Source organism: Megalobrama amblycephala, linkage group LG22 (genome assembly GCF_018812025.1).
Source record: "Megalobrama amblycephala isolate DHTTF-2021 linkage group LG22, ASM1881202v1, whole genome shotgun sequence".
Taxonomy (NCBI): domain Eukaryota; kingdom Metazoa; phylum Chordata; class Actinopteri; order Cypriniformes; family Xenocyprididae; genus Megalobrama; species Megalobrama amblycephala.
This window is the reverse complement of record NC_063065.1, coordinates 28,093,474-28,111,030: the sequence shown is the minus strand read 5'-3', so window position 1 is coordinate 28,111,030 and position 17,557 is coordinate 28,093,474. Positions and strand designations below refer to the sequence as shown.

Here is a 17,557-nt window from a genome sequence, read left to right as displayed (position 1 = left end):
TCTTAAGATAATATTAAGAACATCTAAGTGTACTCAACTGTGCTATTTTGAGACATCATGAAATATGAACTAAAATGTGCTTTTAATATATTATCTCTGTATTTAAAAATGTATTTAGTTAACACTTATACTACATTTGAACCCATAGTGTACTACAAGTTGTAACTAAATATATTTTTGAAATACAGAGATAGTATATTAAAAGCACATTTTAGTTCATATTTCATGGTGTCTCAAAATAGCACAGTTGAGTACACTTAGATGTTTTTATCTTAAGAAGTACTAAAGAACAATTTTTAGTAAGTACAAAATTAGTGCGTAAAAATAGAGCACTTTAAGTACATTTTAGAAGTGTATTTTTTTTTTTTTTCACCAGGGTAAAATTCTGGTTTAAGGTCCACAACACAAGGAGGTTCCATGATAAAAGCCTACCTGCACTAAACATGGAAAATGTTTCACAATATAATGCTGTTGTACAAGTTAAAGACATTTTAGCTAATCTGAATTCAGCTAAAAAAAATAAATAAAAAAAAGTCATTTAGTGAAATTCACATGCAGGCAATATGTTTACAAACTGATATGTGAACTGCAGGGATCTCACCTTGTTGATCCATGTTGTCACTGCCTCTTCAAAATCATAAGGGAAGTCTTCCTCAGGAAGTAAAGGTATAAACTTCGGTATGCAGGTCAGCACTCTTTCCACGTTGACCATTTCAACTGTGTACGCCATCATTAAAGTGTCAATCATCGCCAGGTGAGAACTCTAAAATGACCAGAGGAAAAACAGAATGGACAAAACATAAGCACTTCTATAAATCCTCAACACAAATGAACACAAATGTGTCTAAAAGTTATATAGGTAAGTTAGATTGAGAAAGTATATCAATAATATAATGTCATTTTTGCATTTGTTCATCAAAATACTGCTATCTGTTTTAACATGCAATACATATCTTAGCACAGGGGTTTTCAATCAAATATGATCATCCTCGCTCAATTTTCTATCTTTTTATACACCCCAGTTTATACACTGAAAAAAAAAAATATAAATGTACTGTATATATAATGTACTGTTAAATGTATTATGTATTTATTTGTTTTTATATTTTATTTTTCATATTTTGTTTTTTATTTTTTTAATCTAATTTATTCTATTTAATAAGATTGATAACTACGTTTTATTTTAATCACAATTTTATTGGTAATTTTAATTAATTTATTTATTTTATCTTATTTATTTTACATTTTTACAGTTTTTCACTAGACTTTTCTATGGACCCCCTGTGTTTAACTACTGTTAAACCAAACATGGCCATTTCCTGTCTGCTTAGTCAGTTTCTCACCTCTAGAGGGTGCTATTGAAATTGCGTGGAAATTGAGGAGTGACTGTACCTCTGAAATGGCTTGACAAGAGCAGTTTACTTTTTGGCATTGATGTATTTCATAATTAAATTAAGTTTGTGCAGAAAATACTGAAGGGCTACTACCTTCAATTAATAAAAAAAAAAAAAAAAAAAATACATGGTCTTTAGTTTATGTGTCAAAGCCATGGACTATGATTTGCTATATGCTATTGCTAGTCAGAATTGGTTAAAGCATGCAGAACTACCATAAATATCACTGTTATTGATGTTATTGAATTTTCACACCTTAAATAAACACAATATGCATTTTCAGTATTTTTTTTTTTTTTTTACAAATGATAATGAATTAACACTGTAATTGAGTTTTTAACATTGAGTTTTATTAGCTTGTTTGTTGGAAATATTTATGTTGCCTCTAAGCAGAGTAAAAGGTCATTTAAAATTCTTTGTGTAAACACTTCTGGCACAAATGTTTTTCTTACTGACATAATCTTTGCATTACATTTCTAAGTATTTTCTTCCTTTACAGTTCCATTAACAATTATTATACTTCTTTGAAGGAACCATACCAGAATGGTTAAATTCTTCATGATTTCCTTCTATACCCATAATTACTCACAAAGTCATGGATGATGTTATAAGTAGACAACAATATTGGGTCATAACACAAGGGAAAAAAGGGTCAAAAAAGTCAATGTTTTGGATGTAAATCTGTATTTATGTTAAGGTTAACATTCAAATACAAATAGACAAAGCGTATGACGAACAAACAGCGGACATGACCTGGAAAAAGATTAGACAGCGTGTGGAAATGAACAACACTCAGAACAGCTTTTATCACGTCCCGTCGCCAGGACTGACTCATACTTTGACCTGTTAAACATCTTTTTCATATGAAAAATATCAGTAATATTCAATGGTTTAAAAAATATGCTTAGTATGTAAAACTATATCTGTACAGAATCAATAAATTCAAACGATGATTTACTTCACTTAGTAAAAATAACAAATATCTTTCGACTCTTTTGCGCCAGAAGACAAAATGTGAAACCAGACAACAGCCTGCCCAAATATCCCAGCTCTTTAAAATGCACTTCATAATTAAAAATGATTTATTTAACATCATTTAGCAATAATACTCACCATCTCTTTGAAAGCTTCATTATATGATATTTAATATCTCAGTGTTTCCTCTCTATTATTTATATGGATTTTTTTTTACACTACTCTGTCAGCTTAACTGATCTGTCTCTCTAAAATGTATGTTTCAAACATACATGGCACACTGGGCTGTGACACAAGTGATAGCAACATATCTAGGGATCTAAAGCTATAATGTTTTGGTCCTTAACTTCATCAGTTAAAGGCCCCATCATTACTTTTACATGACAGATATAGAGCAACATGAGTGTGTTCATTTTTTTTAAGGAAGAGTCTTGAGCGAACTACTCTTACTGTAGCTAATTTTACACACGATCCTCTGGAGAAGCAGATGTGCAACAAGAATTACGAATCCTACCCAAAATATAAAAACACAGACATTAAATAAAGCAAAAGAGTTTGTTTCTCAGGTTCCAGTACATTAAATGCTTCTTCAACTGCATGACCTTCTGAAAAATTAGTCTTCAAGTTTAGTATGTCCCTATTATTCTTTTACACCTGCATTTCCACAAACACAAAAGAAGCAGATTGTGTATCTTCATACGATGAAATGACTCAGTAACTGTGCGTTAAGCATTGCATAAAAGACACGACAAAACAAGCATAAGGCCACAAAATTGAACATGTTTGAAATAAAAATGGCGTAAAAGCGCATCCATCAGTGCTGCAAAGACTGTAGAGCAGAGGGTCTCAAACTCGCCACAAGTGACCATCCGACAAAGCCTGCGAAAGTGTTTTCATTACATTCAGGATGTGCACTGTAATGTCCGATAGGCAGAAATCTGCCAGTGAGCTGTGAACTTATTTGAGCAGTTTTTTGGGTGTGTTTTGTTTCTTGTTCTGCCAGAGGTGGCTGTAAATGGTGATGGCATCCACGCTAGCTGACATAGTTTTGGCGGGGATTTTGCTGAACTGTTTCTTATCCGAGCTGTATTTGTAAAGGTTCTCGATCATTTTGGGCGTGATGGTCTTGGGCCCGATGCCAGCTAGCTTGTTGATCTCCTCCGCCTCTGGATAATATGAGTACAGGGAGCGAAACTGGCAACCAGTGTCTCGGAACAGAATTAGAAAGTTGTTGGCTTCGGTTTTCTCCATTTCCTGGGAAAAATAAAACAAATACTTACACATATGAATTGATTATTATTTCCATTAGGGATGCACCGATCCGCCTTTTTCACTTCCGATACCGATCCCGATACCTGGGATTCAGTATCGGCCGATACCGATCCGATCCGATCTTCAAGTAATAAGAAAAGCGCTAAATTACCTAATAAACTGTATGCCTCACTTAGGGCTGTGACGGTCGGCATGACAACCGCGCCACCGCGGTCGTGGGGTGTCACCGGCGGTAGTGTGGCGTGTATATAATATATAATCTCAAAAGGTCGGGTTAACCGAGAAATTTCCGTCATTGATGGAATTTTTTTTAGCAGTGACGGAAAAAATCTGCAGCCTGTCCGTCATTTTGACAGATTACTGAGGCTGATGTAACTTAACTGTAATTCCCACCCCTGTCCAGTAGGTGGTGAGCGTGCTCCAGTGTGGCAGCAGAGCGCGAGTTCAGTCTCCAGAATAAAATGAAAACGATGCCTTTGATTACACACACCCAGTTTGTCCATTTTATTATATATTATATTATAATACTTATGCTTACATAAAGTTTCTAATCCGTTTTGTTTTAAATAGTTTTTATTTTTGTTGTTGCTGACTAAGTTTATGGTCAATGAATGGCTTTTCCTACGTGACATTGTTTACAACACTGATTGAACTGACGTGATACAGATTTCGGTAAGCTACTGCAACTTTCAACATATTTTTTTATTTTCATTCATGTTTATTTCCTTCTGTAAAGTAGTAAAGAAGAAGAGATGATCACGTTCACTCACGATCCTCAAAAAGTGTTGAGATGAGATGTAAGATGAAAACTGAAAAGTGACGCAGACTTTAACTTTTCATAATACTTTCTTTTCATAATATAAATAATTGCATAGCCTATGCCTATTTGTTTATCTTATACGTTTGTGAATACATATGAAAATGTGGACGAAATCAGAAGCTATTAAATGTCTTATAATTAAAATATAAAAATTAAAATGATGCAGCAACATATGATAGATAGGACAGAACAAAAAAAAAAAATGCTATTAAACAATCTTTCATTGCGCAAAAATATTATAATATGAACGGCTCCCATGAGCGGCACAAAGCGCTTTTATGCGTATCCCGTGTGCAGAATGATGTGCTTGAAGCACCATGGAATCAGCGCGCAGCGGCAGCGCTCTGCAGTGAAAAGTTCAAAGCACAAAGTGAAGAAATATTGATGCGTATTGTATTACCGGTATCTTGATTAAGTATAATAATAGAAATATTGATTCATCTTGGAGAGAGTTTCATTGTGTTGACTGTCGTAACTGAACGCGACACGCAGTCTGAATGCTGAATGGAGAGTGACTGACAGCCGCAGCGGAGGGAGGCCTTTACGTGAACTTTAATTTAACAACTAAAATATTCATCTGTACCTCAAATTAAACTATGGAATGGCTTCAGAACACTAGGAATATAGTGCACAGAAACTTTATGGTGCTTTTTAATGTGTTTGTGCCTTTTGTAGAGCTTAACAACAGAATAGTACACGCACAATATCGGATTTTGGATCGGTCCCGTCCGGCCGATACCCGATCCGGCAAAAATGGCAGTATCGGCGCCGATACCGATCTGAATATCGGATCGGTGCATCCCTAATTTCCATTCATGTTTTAAATGACAATCTAGACCTCTTTAAAATGGATTCTTTCTAAACAAAAAAATATGAAAAAAATAAATATCTAAATAAATATAATTAAATTTCTTATATAGCATACGTTTTTTTTCCACAACTTAAATTAAACTGAAATAGAATTGAGCTCCTCCTCTTTGATCTCTAGATCAAAGCTGATTTTCTACAGCATTTATTGTAACGTTTTTTCCCTCACCTCCAGGATTTTGTTCTTCTGTCCCTCATTGACGCGGCCCGCGAGGCAGCAGTGAGCCAGTGCGTTCTGGATGATGTATTTATTTGATTTAGCACTGGGCTCCTTGTATAACTTTGGCCCTAGAGAGGAAGAGACATAAGAATTAAAGGAAGCGATCAACATTTGTGTGCAGGGTCAGTACTGTTATATATGTAATTCCATCCATTTTAAATGTCCAAGTTCAGTGTTTAAAGAGTTAGTTCACCCAAAAATGAAAATTCTGTCATTAAAGGCAGGGTAGGTAAGAAATTTTGTTCCAAATTTGTTTAAACTTTCTATATATATACATGCATAATTAAAATGTAAGAACTCTGGTAAAAAGAGTATAAAAATCGAGTGACTCTAGACCGTTTAATCTGTATTAAACACAGCTCATTATTTCCATCCGGGACGAAACATAGGATTGGCTTAGGCGGCTGTCACTCTCTCGCAACCATGGCAACCACCCTTTTGCCACACATGACCTGCCCACTTGCGCGCGCACGTTTGATTTGGGGAATCCAAGAGGCACGGATCCTAGGAATACCAAAACAATGGCAGAGAAACAGCAAGCTAAATTCACAGTATCGGCCTATGCAGTTAGTGAAGGCAAACCAGGCAAAAAAAGGAAGACAGTAACAGTACAAGAAAAGGCAATGAACAAAAAGTCTTTGGATAAACAAAGAAATAAAACGCGAGTTAATATCGGCGTGGCTTTCCAGCGATGGCGAGAACTGAGGGAACTCAAGGGGCTGAAAAGTGACTCCTTGATGGCTTTATTTCTGCTGGACAGGTAAATCTTTCTTTTTGTATTTGATCATACATATTTTTTTGTTTATTTTTCATGAAGCATGTGTCATTAGCACACGTAGCTGCGTAATATAGCTAACATAACATTACTTAGCGAGCCGTAGTAGAGACGATAAATAATGATAGCTATAGTGTTGAATTGTGCATAATTTTACCCTCTGTCTAAGTCTTTTACCATGTTCACCTGCAAGTTTACCTGCACGTTTTTTCGCCTTTGTTTTGTTTTTATATTCTCTACCTATGTTTACTGATGTCTTTATCTTGTATCTGTGTGTGTCGTACACACTTTGTTGTATGTGTGTGTTATTATTTTGTGTCTGCAATGCAGTTGTGAGTTGATATTTGAGTGTATGTTACTCTGTTGATCTGTAGAACAACGTATATGTTATGAATCTTACACGAAATTCATCTTCATCACAGTGTAAATGATGGTAATGGAAAAACGTGTATCATGCAACCTGTTTTTAGCTTTGCCTTATAGATAACTAGCTCGTTAGCGAATCAAAAAATATATATTTTAAACTTTACCAATATCAATATGCTAGCTTGATAGTGAGTACTAAAATACATCTTGTTTGTTTATCTTCATAATTATAAAGTTATTTTTATTACATGTGATTCTGACATGATGTCACTACATGCACTGTGCTCCTTCCTCTCCGCTCGTCTCAGGTAAATAATGCGTCTTCCAGCTCAGTGGTCGGAGTCACACGTTCATGCGTTTTGGGGGCGTGGCTTTGGAAGGAGCCCAGAAGGGAGGGGGTGGAGTGAATGGAAATAATGAGCTGTCTTTAAAACAGTCGTGAGAGGTCTACAGACACTCGATTTTTATACTTTCTTTTTCAGAGTACTTACATTTTAATTATGTATTGATATATAAATAAAGTTTAAACAAATTTTGAAAAAAAGTTTTTTATACATTTTTGCCTACCCTGCCTTTAAGTACTCACCTCATGTTGTTCCAAACCTGTAAGGCCTTTGTTCATCTTTGGAACACAAATTAAGCTATTTTTGATTAAATCCAAGAGGTTTTTTTTTTTTTTACCCCAAATAGAAAGCATAGAAATGACCACATTCAAAGTCCAGAAAAGTACTAAAAACTGAATGATGGTAATTACGTTACTTTCTATAGGGGATAAAATAAACCTTGGATTTCATCAAAAATATCGTAATTTGTGTTCCGAAGATGATCGAAGGTCTTACGGGTTTGGAACGACATGAGGGTGAGTAATTAATGACAGAATTTCATTTTTGGGTGAACTATCCATTTAATGTTGGAGTAAATGGCATATTACAGTTTTTCTCAGTCGCTTTGGTGCATTTCTCACATCAATATTTACATTTGCACAACAGTTAATGCAGTTCTCAAAACAATTAGTACAAACTGCAAAATCTAGTTGATAACCTGCAAAAGCATGTCACTTGCTCGAAATGGATAAGTCATTCCTCAAAAGCAAGTATTTATGTCAATGAAAGTGTCAGTGTCATCAAGATGAAAAGTCCAGACACCATTGTTTATGAACAAGATAGTCAAATGGCTTTGTCATGTTTTCATTATGACAGTTTACTCTGTCAATGTTTTTCAATGCAAAAAAGTCAGATCTTGGTGACACTACCTGAAAATGCTCAAGACAGCACTATATACTATTTGCACAGCCATTTGAAAAATACAGTAAAGTTACACATTACTGTATTTAGTGAGGTAACTGAGTACAAGACACTGAATATGTATGTTTCACATTTTTACTGCATATGCTCTTTGCAATTCTAATTTGTTCACAGCATTGTGCAAAAGAAAAAATACACCCTTATTTGCAACAAACATAAACTTCCTTTGGGTAGAGCTGTGCACAACTGTAAACAATATTGCAGTACATATGGCAAATCTTTACTGTAACACTACTGTACACTACAATACACTAATGTGTGATGCAGTAAAGCTGTACGTCTAAATGTAAATTGTACAGTGACAAGTTCTTGTCCCACTGCAAGCTTCATGTATGACACGATGACAGTAGTGCAGTGCAGATTGTTTAGTGCTGAATTACTGTCCATTTATACACACCTGTTCTCCCAACAAAATGTTTGAATAATTGAATTTACAGTGGTTCTCCCAACATTTGGCTGCACCCTTCGACCAGCCTCAGCCATTGTGAGGCTGATTGACAACATGATCCACAATTGTAGCCCTGATTTCATCAGGGATCTGCCTATTGGCCTCTTCTTCCTCTTCCCCTGTTTTGTCCCCTTCCCCTTCTTCCCCGCACCCTTACCCCTCTTCCATGAGGCTGACCTTCCACTTCTGTGTCACAGTATTGTAGAAATGGTACACACTATGTCCTGCTTGGTTCGTATATGCTTGTAAAGTGGGGGTTTATGGGATTCAGCTCTGACAGTGATTGTAGAGAAGTGGCTTATCATTGGTTGCAACTAATGCTTCACACACCCCTTCTCATCAGTGAAAGTTGAGATTCACTTGAGAGAAATTGTTCAATTTAGAAGACATTTTCAGGAAAAAAAGATTTCAAAAAAATGTGTAAAATTTGCTTGACAGATTTTGACAACTAGTTCAACATTTTTGTATGTAATGACTCAAGCAATGAAATGAGGACTATTAGTTTTATATGGAATGACTATTCAGCATTCACAAGTATAGTTAATTTTGACTGACATGACATAAGCAAATGATAATGTTGTAAATAGCAGAGAGTTGTATGAAAGCAATTGATGCATGTCCAAAAGCATTTGCAATTTGTTCGAAGGAATGAGAAACTGCTACTATGATGTGCACAAATGACTAAATGTTGTGGAGATTGAACTAACTGTTGTGCAAATGTAAAGAGTGATGTGAGAAATGCACCAAAGCGACTGAGAAAAACTGTAATGCATAAAATCTGTTTGCAGCTAATATAGTACTGTAAAAATGTTCTTTCTTCTATATCAAAATTTTAGTTTAAATTTAATTTTTCATCCTTTTAAATTGGTAAATCATTTGTTTTTGCAATTCATTAAAACAAATTAATTTTAAAAAGTACAAACACTACATATACATTACTGTTCAAAACTTTAAAGGTCAGTAATGTTTTTTTTTTCCTCAAATAAATTAATTCTTTTATTCGGAATGGACACATTAAATTGATCAGAAGTGACAGTAAAGACATTCATAATGTTGCAAAATATTTCTATTTCAAATCAGTATTGTTCTATTGAACTTTCTATCTATCAAAGCACCCTGAAAAAAAAGTCACGATTTCCACAAAAATAATAAACAGCAAAACTGTTTTAACATCGATAATAAGAAATGTTTCTTGAGCACCAAATATTGATGCTGTAAATGTGGCTTTGCCATTACAGGAATTACATTTTAAAATGTATTAAAGGGTTAGTTCACCTAAAAATGAAAATAATGTCATTTATTACTCACCCTCATGCCGTTCCACACCCGTAAGACCTTCGTTAATCTTCGGAATGCAAATTAAGATATTTTTGTAGAAATCCGATGGCTCAGTGACGCCTGCATAGGGAGCAATGACATTTCCTCTCTCAAGATCCATAAAGGTACTAAAAACATATTTAAATCGGTTCATGTGAGTACAGCGGTTCAATATTAATATTATAAAGCGACGAGAATATTTTTGGTGCATCAAAAAAAAAAAAAAAAAACGACTTATTTAGTGATGGCCGATTTCAAAACACTGCTTCAGGAAGCTTCGGATCGTTATGAATCAGCGTGTCGAATCAGCGGTTCGGAGCACCAAAGTCACGTGATTCCAGCAGTTTGGAGGTTTGACACGCCATCCGAGTCATGATTTGAATCTTCCTGAAGCAGTGTTTTGAAATCGGCCATCACTAAATAAGTCGTTACTGTGTTTTTTTTGCGCACAAAAAATATTCTCATCGCTTTATAATATTAATATTGAACCACTGTGCTCACATGAACTGATTTAAATATATTTTTAGTACCTTTATGGATCTTGAGAGAGGAAATGTCATTGCTCCCTATGCAGGCCTCACTTAGCCATCGGATTTCAACAAAAATATCTTAATTTGTGTTCCGAAGATGAATGAAGGTCTTACGGGTGTGGAACGGCATGAGAGTAAGTAATAAATGACATTATTTTCATTTTTGGGTGAACTAACCCTTTAATGTTTTTTAATATTAATAATATTTCACAATATTACAGTTTTTACAGTTTTTTTTTAATCAAATAAATGCATGGACTTCTTTCAAAAACATTACAAAATCTTACTGACCGCAAATTTTTCAACAATATTGTAGAATCTAAATGAACAAATCATACAAACGCACGCATAATAATGAAAAAAGTTGAAATAGTTTTGGAATATAGAATGTGACACTGCAGGACTGTCATGTCACCTGCCCACCTGTGTATTCTGTGTTAGACGCTGCAGACGATGTTGTTGACTCGAGCTCCCAGTTCTCCCCGTTTCCACTTACTGATGGACAAGGTGACAGAAAGCCCTCTGTGGACTCCGGCCTGAGAATAAACAAATATACACACTGCAAACATCTCTTTTATAAAGACTGAAGTACTAATTTAACAGGAGGGCCCTTATTGCTGCTGGAAAAGGACATTTTTATATAAAATCAACTCATAAGTTTGCCACAGCCCAAAAAAATAGTAGTAAGCATTAGGGATGTGTGCCATGACTAATTTCCATAATGTTTAAATTCAAATTTTGTAACCGACTAGTCAACTAGTCTAAAAAAACCTCAAGATAACAGTCAGTATAAGACAGTCTGGATAAGCGATCCATCTGAAACAGCCTACTTAATCTCCGAATCAAAGAGTCAAAACCAATACGGAATGCCACTGAAAATTAGGTAATGTACTGTATGTGCGCTTTGCATTATGATCATTGTACATTACTTAACTTAAAGGGATAGTTCACCCTAAAATGAAAATTAAGTCATAATTTACCCTGGTGTTGTTCTAATGCTGTATTCCCTTCTTTTTTTATGGACCACAAAAAGAGATAAAAAAAAAAAAAAAAAAGTCCCTCTTGTGCTCATCCATATAATGGCAGCTTTTAAAAAAGATGCAAAAGTATCACAGAATGATCCCATGCGACACATGGTGTGTATTCCAAGCGTTCTTGTGGTATACGATAGGGTTTGGTGAAAAACAAACTGAAATTAAATGTATTATTTAAAGAAAATCCTGACCTTGGCCGTTGATCTGTGCACGGCTATGAGACATGCCCATTCGTGACACTCTATAAGCACAGCAGTTGTGAGAAATCAATATTAATAAAAACACAACATGAAATACAACCCATGTACCTTCTTCTCTGAGGTGAATATATCCGTTGTGTTTGTCACAACAAGTAGTTATCGCATCCATTAACATCTGTCAACTGTCATTCTGACTGTCATCAGACAGGAGTTCTGGTCCGTTGATATTTGACTCGGTAAAGAAAGTACACAGATACTTTTTTGGGATTTCTAAGCATTGTATTTGTGCGTTTTTGTTCATCTTGATTTCTCACAACTTGTGTGCTTTTTCTGGCGAGACGGAATGAACTGCAGTGCTAATAGAGTCTCACAAATGCACACGTCATGCAGCCGTGCAGAGAAGACCAGTGGCCAAGGTCCATAAGAGAAAGAATGGTATACGGCATTAGAACAATACCAAGGTGAGTAAATGATGACTTAATTTTAATTTTAGGGTGAACTATCCCTTTAAACATTCACTTAATCAACGTTAGCCATAGACATAATTATTAAAAATCAACTGAATCAATAGGAAGTGCGGGACCAATAAGTACAAACTCAATATTATACACGGAATTCCTCAAATAAACGTTTAGTATGTCCAATGTCAACTATCAGCAGCAGTATTGTTTAGTTGACTAGTCTCACACATCCCTAGTAAGCATAACACCACACACTGATGCCGAGAAGCTGAAGGATTGAAAATCACAGAAGCGAAGCATGGATGCAGCAGACGTAGGTTACTCATTGCGCCATGTTCTAACCAGGTGCATGCTTCCGGTGACAAGTAAAGCCCAAAGTAAAAACAAAAATGCTGCACGACTTGTCATATAAGTCATAGCCAATCAGAACATATGTGACGTTTTTATACAGTGATGTTGAACATGATTCTGTAGCACTGAGATGTCAACCAGGTGGATGAACAAATCCATGTTGTTTGTCATTTTTTCTGTTGTGGCTGGTTTGGACAGAAACTAATATGGAGGAGACCGAATTTACAGTCTCACTTGAACACATTGCACCTGGTTAATACACAATACTACACTGAGGCTCTGTTTACACCTGGTATTAAGATTCATTTTGGTCGATCAGACCACAAGTGGACGGCGCTAAAAACAGATGTAAACGGGGTCTAAAACATTTTAACGTTAGTGTAGACCGGGTGTGTCTCATACGTCCTGAAAAGTGAAGCTGCGGGCTCTTTGATCGCCCCCTGGAGGCTGGATGCAGTACAGGTCATAAACCCCGCCCTCTCAATGCAGTCGAATGAGACTTCAGTGAAAACTTAAAAATAAATTCTGCTCCAAATAAAACTTTCTGAAAGATGGTTTTGGTCATTTAAGGTAGTTGTTATCACGCTGATTTATATTCAATTGTTCGTTTTTGTGATAAGTTTGATTTTAGCTAGCAATTTGAAGCTATAAAAACGGGCGTGTCGTCATGATTCGAAGTTGATTGACAGCTTGTCTGAGGACTGATGTATTAACTAACTATTAATTTTCGATTTCTTTGTTATTTAACACCAACAAAATGAGTTGTTCAGCAGTAAACTGTACTAACCGACCTACAGGATCTGACGGATCACTGAACTTTTTTTCTGTAACATTAAATGTGGGCGTTATAAGCTAATTAATAAATGTTATTAGTTAAGTTAACACACCTAATGTTAACCATGTCGGGAAAAAGCAGGTGATCGTTATCTGGCAGTTACTTATTATTTTTATGGGTATAAAATAATAATTAGCAGGACAAAACTAATGATAGCTTACTCTAATTACAGCAATCGATCTCCTGTAACGTTAGTTGAACTTGATTTAAAATGGAGGGACCGTTTCTGACGATTTAGAGTTGTTTCTAGTGGCATATTATATTGATTTTATCTACTGAATTTGCTGTTTCAAAAATATTATTGCTCTAGAAACAGAATAGCCTATTATTTTATAGGTAGAATTTTAAATTGTGTATAATTTATATAGCCTATTTAAAATACATGAATGATGATGCAGTCGTCTGTGCGGAAGTTTGATACCGCGACTCCGCCTCCGGCTCCACTGACGATTCCTTCTGCGCATACCCAGGCTCCAAACTTTTTTTTTTTTGACGTATTGCGTAACGTGTCAGCGCCCATTCATCGGCCCATTTTGGCTTCAGTTCAATACAATGGAAGGAAGCGGCGTCGCGTCGTCCATCTTTTTTTACAGTCTATGGTGTAGACACTCATGGTTGAAAGTGTTCGAACAGCAACAAAAGGCTGCCTACTCTCCACCTACTGACCTAATGTGTAAATATTATGGGAAGCGCACTAGGGATTTAACTTTGTTGGCTGGAGAGCCAAAGATTAGTTTGAAGACGAAAAACGTACCAAGCACAGTGTTCTCTCATAACTCCTGATTTCTCACACGCACTCACCGTGTTTTGTGATCTTGTGGCTGTCAGAGCAGAAACGAAAGCTTGTTTTTCTGTTGTCTCCAGGAGCGTTTATATGTAAATTGCACTAGCTTATTTTGTCCATTAGATGGAAAGATCTTAAAAAAACCCCCACACATTTTACCCACCAATTGACCGTCCCCTCAAAGAAAACAGGACAGGAGTGGTTGAAAGTGGGCAAAAGAGACAGATTAAAACACCAAGTGTAATCGGGTATGTCTCCCTGATCTGATCAACCAAAACACATCTTAATACTGGGTGTAAACAGGGCCTGAGTCTCATAAACAGTTGCTTAAAAGAAGAACTATTTTCTGTTGCTGCAATGATGAAGTAGCTGACAAATAAACACCACTGCAAAGAAACAGGAAAATCACAGGAAAATCAAGGAAAAACTAAAAATGTCATGTTGTGCGCTGTAGCATCGATCGTTTTATAACAAAAGTGATTCAAAGATGATAATTATGTAACAGTTTATTACGTTTGAATGAACCAGTGAACTGATCTGTCCAAGCGAATGAGTTTGTTCAGCGCCTAAGCTGAAATGACAGGCGTCAGCACTGTGAGGTAATGACATGGGTGTGATGCTGTCTGCAGACTGACCTTCCCTTTCTCCCTTTAGGGGAGCTCAGAAAGAAACACAGACTGCCAGGAGACAGTCTGCTGCCTCTGAGCAACCAGCACAGAGAAAAGACAGAGATACCAAAGACAGGGGGAGGACAGAAGGTTATGAACACGACTGGTCTCACAGCAATAGAGATGTCAGTGTCAGTGTTGATTAACACAAGAGCGTGCTATTTGTAATCATGACAATTCTTTCATTGTTTTCTCTGCTTTTGAATGATCTTTTACAGGGAAGGTAGTAGTGAATTGGACATGGTCTCACCTAGATGTCCTCTTATCTGATTGGACACTCTCATTGTCTGCCAAGTTAAGGGAGGCGAGTGATAAGCTGGACACGGAATATCCACGAGGCCGTGACCCTGAACACACAAATACACATATTTGCATATGCATACATGTAATTTGTATACATTTTCTTTTAGAAGCCAGTTTCAAAAGCTCTCTGGATATCACAGCAGCAAATTAAATGTAGGATGTTTATGTTATTAAACATATAAATATTTTATTACAAAATAAAAAAATATAGGCATATTATTAATGATTAATATTATAAAAAATGAAATAATTAGAATTACATTTCTTAATATTATTAAAATATAAATACTATATTAAATAATTAAGAATATAGATATATTATTAATTATTAATATAAAATTATTAGAATTGATTTTTTAAATATTATTAAAGATATAAACATTTTATTAAAAATGTAAATATAATATTAATATTATTAATATAAATATAATTAGAATATTATTATTAAAATAATTTTAATATTATTAAAATAATATATCCCAGTTTAATAATTATTAATAAAAAATAAAAAATAGGTATATTATTAATGTTTAATATTATTAAAAAATATAAAATTATTAAAATTATTTTTAATATTATTAAAATTTATTAATAATTATTAATGTTATTAATATAAAATAGTTAGAATTAATACATTTTAATACAATTAAAATTAAATGTTTATTAATTAATAAAGAATATAGATATATTATTAATATTATTAATAATCTGAAATAATTAGTTTTAATATTATTAAAAAAAATTAATAGATGTAATATTTTAAATATTATAAATATATTTACTAATTAGAATATTATTATTAAAATGATTTTAACATTAATAAAATAATATATCCCATTTTAATAAGCAGAGACAGCAAGTAAGCCATTCGTAGGTTCAAATCTCTATAAAGTGTAACTGCTGCGGCTCTCTTTGAACAGTTTGGCATAGCAACACTGACTTAAAGGCTGACAACCTGGATTTCCCATCATACCTGTGGCTGTCCGTGCTGGAGGTTTTGGAGACTCCATGATGTCTCTGTGCATAGATTTGGGGCGTGGCTTCTTTTGCTTTGCGCCAGGGGGGCGGGGCTTAATGACACTGTCCATGTCATCCATCAGTTTGAGCTGCTTCTTCCTCATATATTCATTTCTTATAAACTCCCGTCTTGCCTTCTCCTCCTCCTTCCTCAGAAGATCCTCTTCCGCTTTCATTCTGATCAAGGAAGCAGAGAATGTATGCATTTCGAGCTTACAAGTTTTACAAACCATTTAGGACTAATTTAAATACAGAAGCAAAACAGGTGAATGTTGCATGAAGTTTTAGTAAAACAAATATAGGTAATTATTACATTATATTACTAAGTATTGTTATACTGCTGCATGTAAATGAAAATAATTAGTTCCCCTGCTTTAAATAAAACACATTTTTATGACATTTTATCACAAAGAAATAGAGATTTATATATCGAATAAAGGCTGTTGAATTGGTTGTGCTATCTCTGATCTGCGATCTGTGCTATCTTTGTTTTCTGTGATAATTTCATTTTCTGTTATTGTGTTGTGTTGTTTGTGGTGTTTTTCATACCGTGCTGCTTCTTTCTTCTGTTCCATCTCTGCCTCCTGTTGCTGTTTCTTCATCTGCATCTCTTTCTCCCTCCGCAACCTTTTCTCCATCAGAGCTGCTTTCTTCTGTGCAATATCCTCCTCTCCCTTCAGGTCGTCCTGAGTCACAGCAACACAAACAAACAATTATTCAGTCTGACACAGAAGCTCATGTGCAGCTGGCTGTATGAGACAATGTCTCTCATGGAACATTGTGATGTGCAACATGAAGAAAAACACAAAATGTTCATTTCAAAGGAGTGTTTACTTAAAATGAATGAAAAAGAATAACAAAGACACTTGTTGAAGCTTCTGAACAGAGAAACATATGCGGTCACAACCATTTATATCAAAGAAATAAATGTATTTGATTTATATTGTTTAAAATAAATAAAGCATATACAGTGTACACCGATCAGGCATAACATTATGACCACCTTCCTAATATTGTGTTGGTCCCCTTTTTGCTGCCAAAACAGCCCAGACCTGTCGAGGCATGGACTCCACTAGACCCCTGAAGGTGTGCTGTGGTATCTGCACCAAGATGTTAGCAGCAGATCCTTTAAGTCCTGTAAGTTGTGAGGTGGGGCCTCCATAGATTGGACTTGTTTCTTCAGCACATCCCACAGATGCTCGATTGGACTGAGATCTGGGGAATTTGGAGGCCAAGTCAACACCTCAAACTCGTTGTGCTCCTCAAACCATTCCTGAAATTGCCGTGGTCCAGTTCTGATGCTCATGTGCCCAGTGCTGGCGCTTTCGGCGGTGGACAGGGTCAGCATGGGCACCCTCACTGGTCTGTGGCTAGGTAGCCCCATACGCAACAAACTGCGATGCACTGTGTATTCTGACACCTTTCTATCAGAACCAGCATGAACTTCTTGAGCAATTTGAGCTACAGTAGCTCATCTGCTGGATTGGACCACACAAGCCAGCTATCACTCCCCACGTGCATCAATGAGCCTTGGCCACCCATGACCCTGTTGCCGAATCACCACTGTTCCTTCCTTGGACCACTTTTGATAGATACTGACCACTGCAGACAGGGAA

General features: G+C 35.6%; 1 protein-coding gene across 1 annotated transcript; it reads right to left on the bottom strand.

Annotated features, from left to right (window-relative positions):
• Positions 1–2,061: 2,061 nt before the first annotated feature.
• On the bottom strand, positions 2,062–16,655 carry LOC125258101 (calmodulin-regulated spectrin-associated protein 2-like). Its single transcript, XM_048174939.1, has 7 exons — positions 16,491–16,655; positions 15,898–16,118; positions 14,872–14,968; positions 14,589–14,654; positions 10,712–10,824; positions 5,498–5,616; positions 2,062–3,623 (listed from the first exon to the last, which is right to left on the bottom strand). The coding sequence occupies exons 1-7, from the start codon at positions 16,577–16,579 to the stop codon at positions 3,327–3,329; spliced, it is 1,002 nt and encodes a 333-aa protein (XP_048030896.1). The 5' UTR covers positions 16,580–16,655; the 3' UTR covers positions 2,062–3,326.
• Between the last annotated feature and the right edge of the window lie 902 nt (positions 16,656–17,557).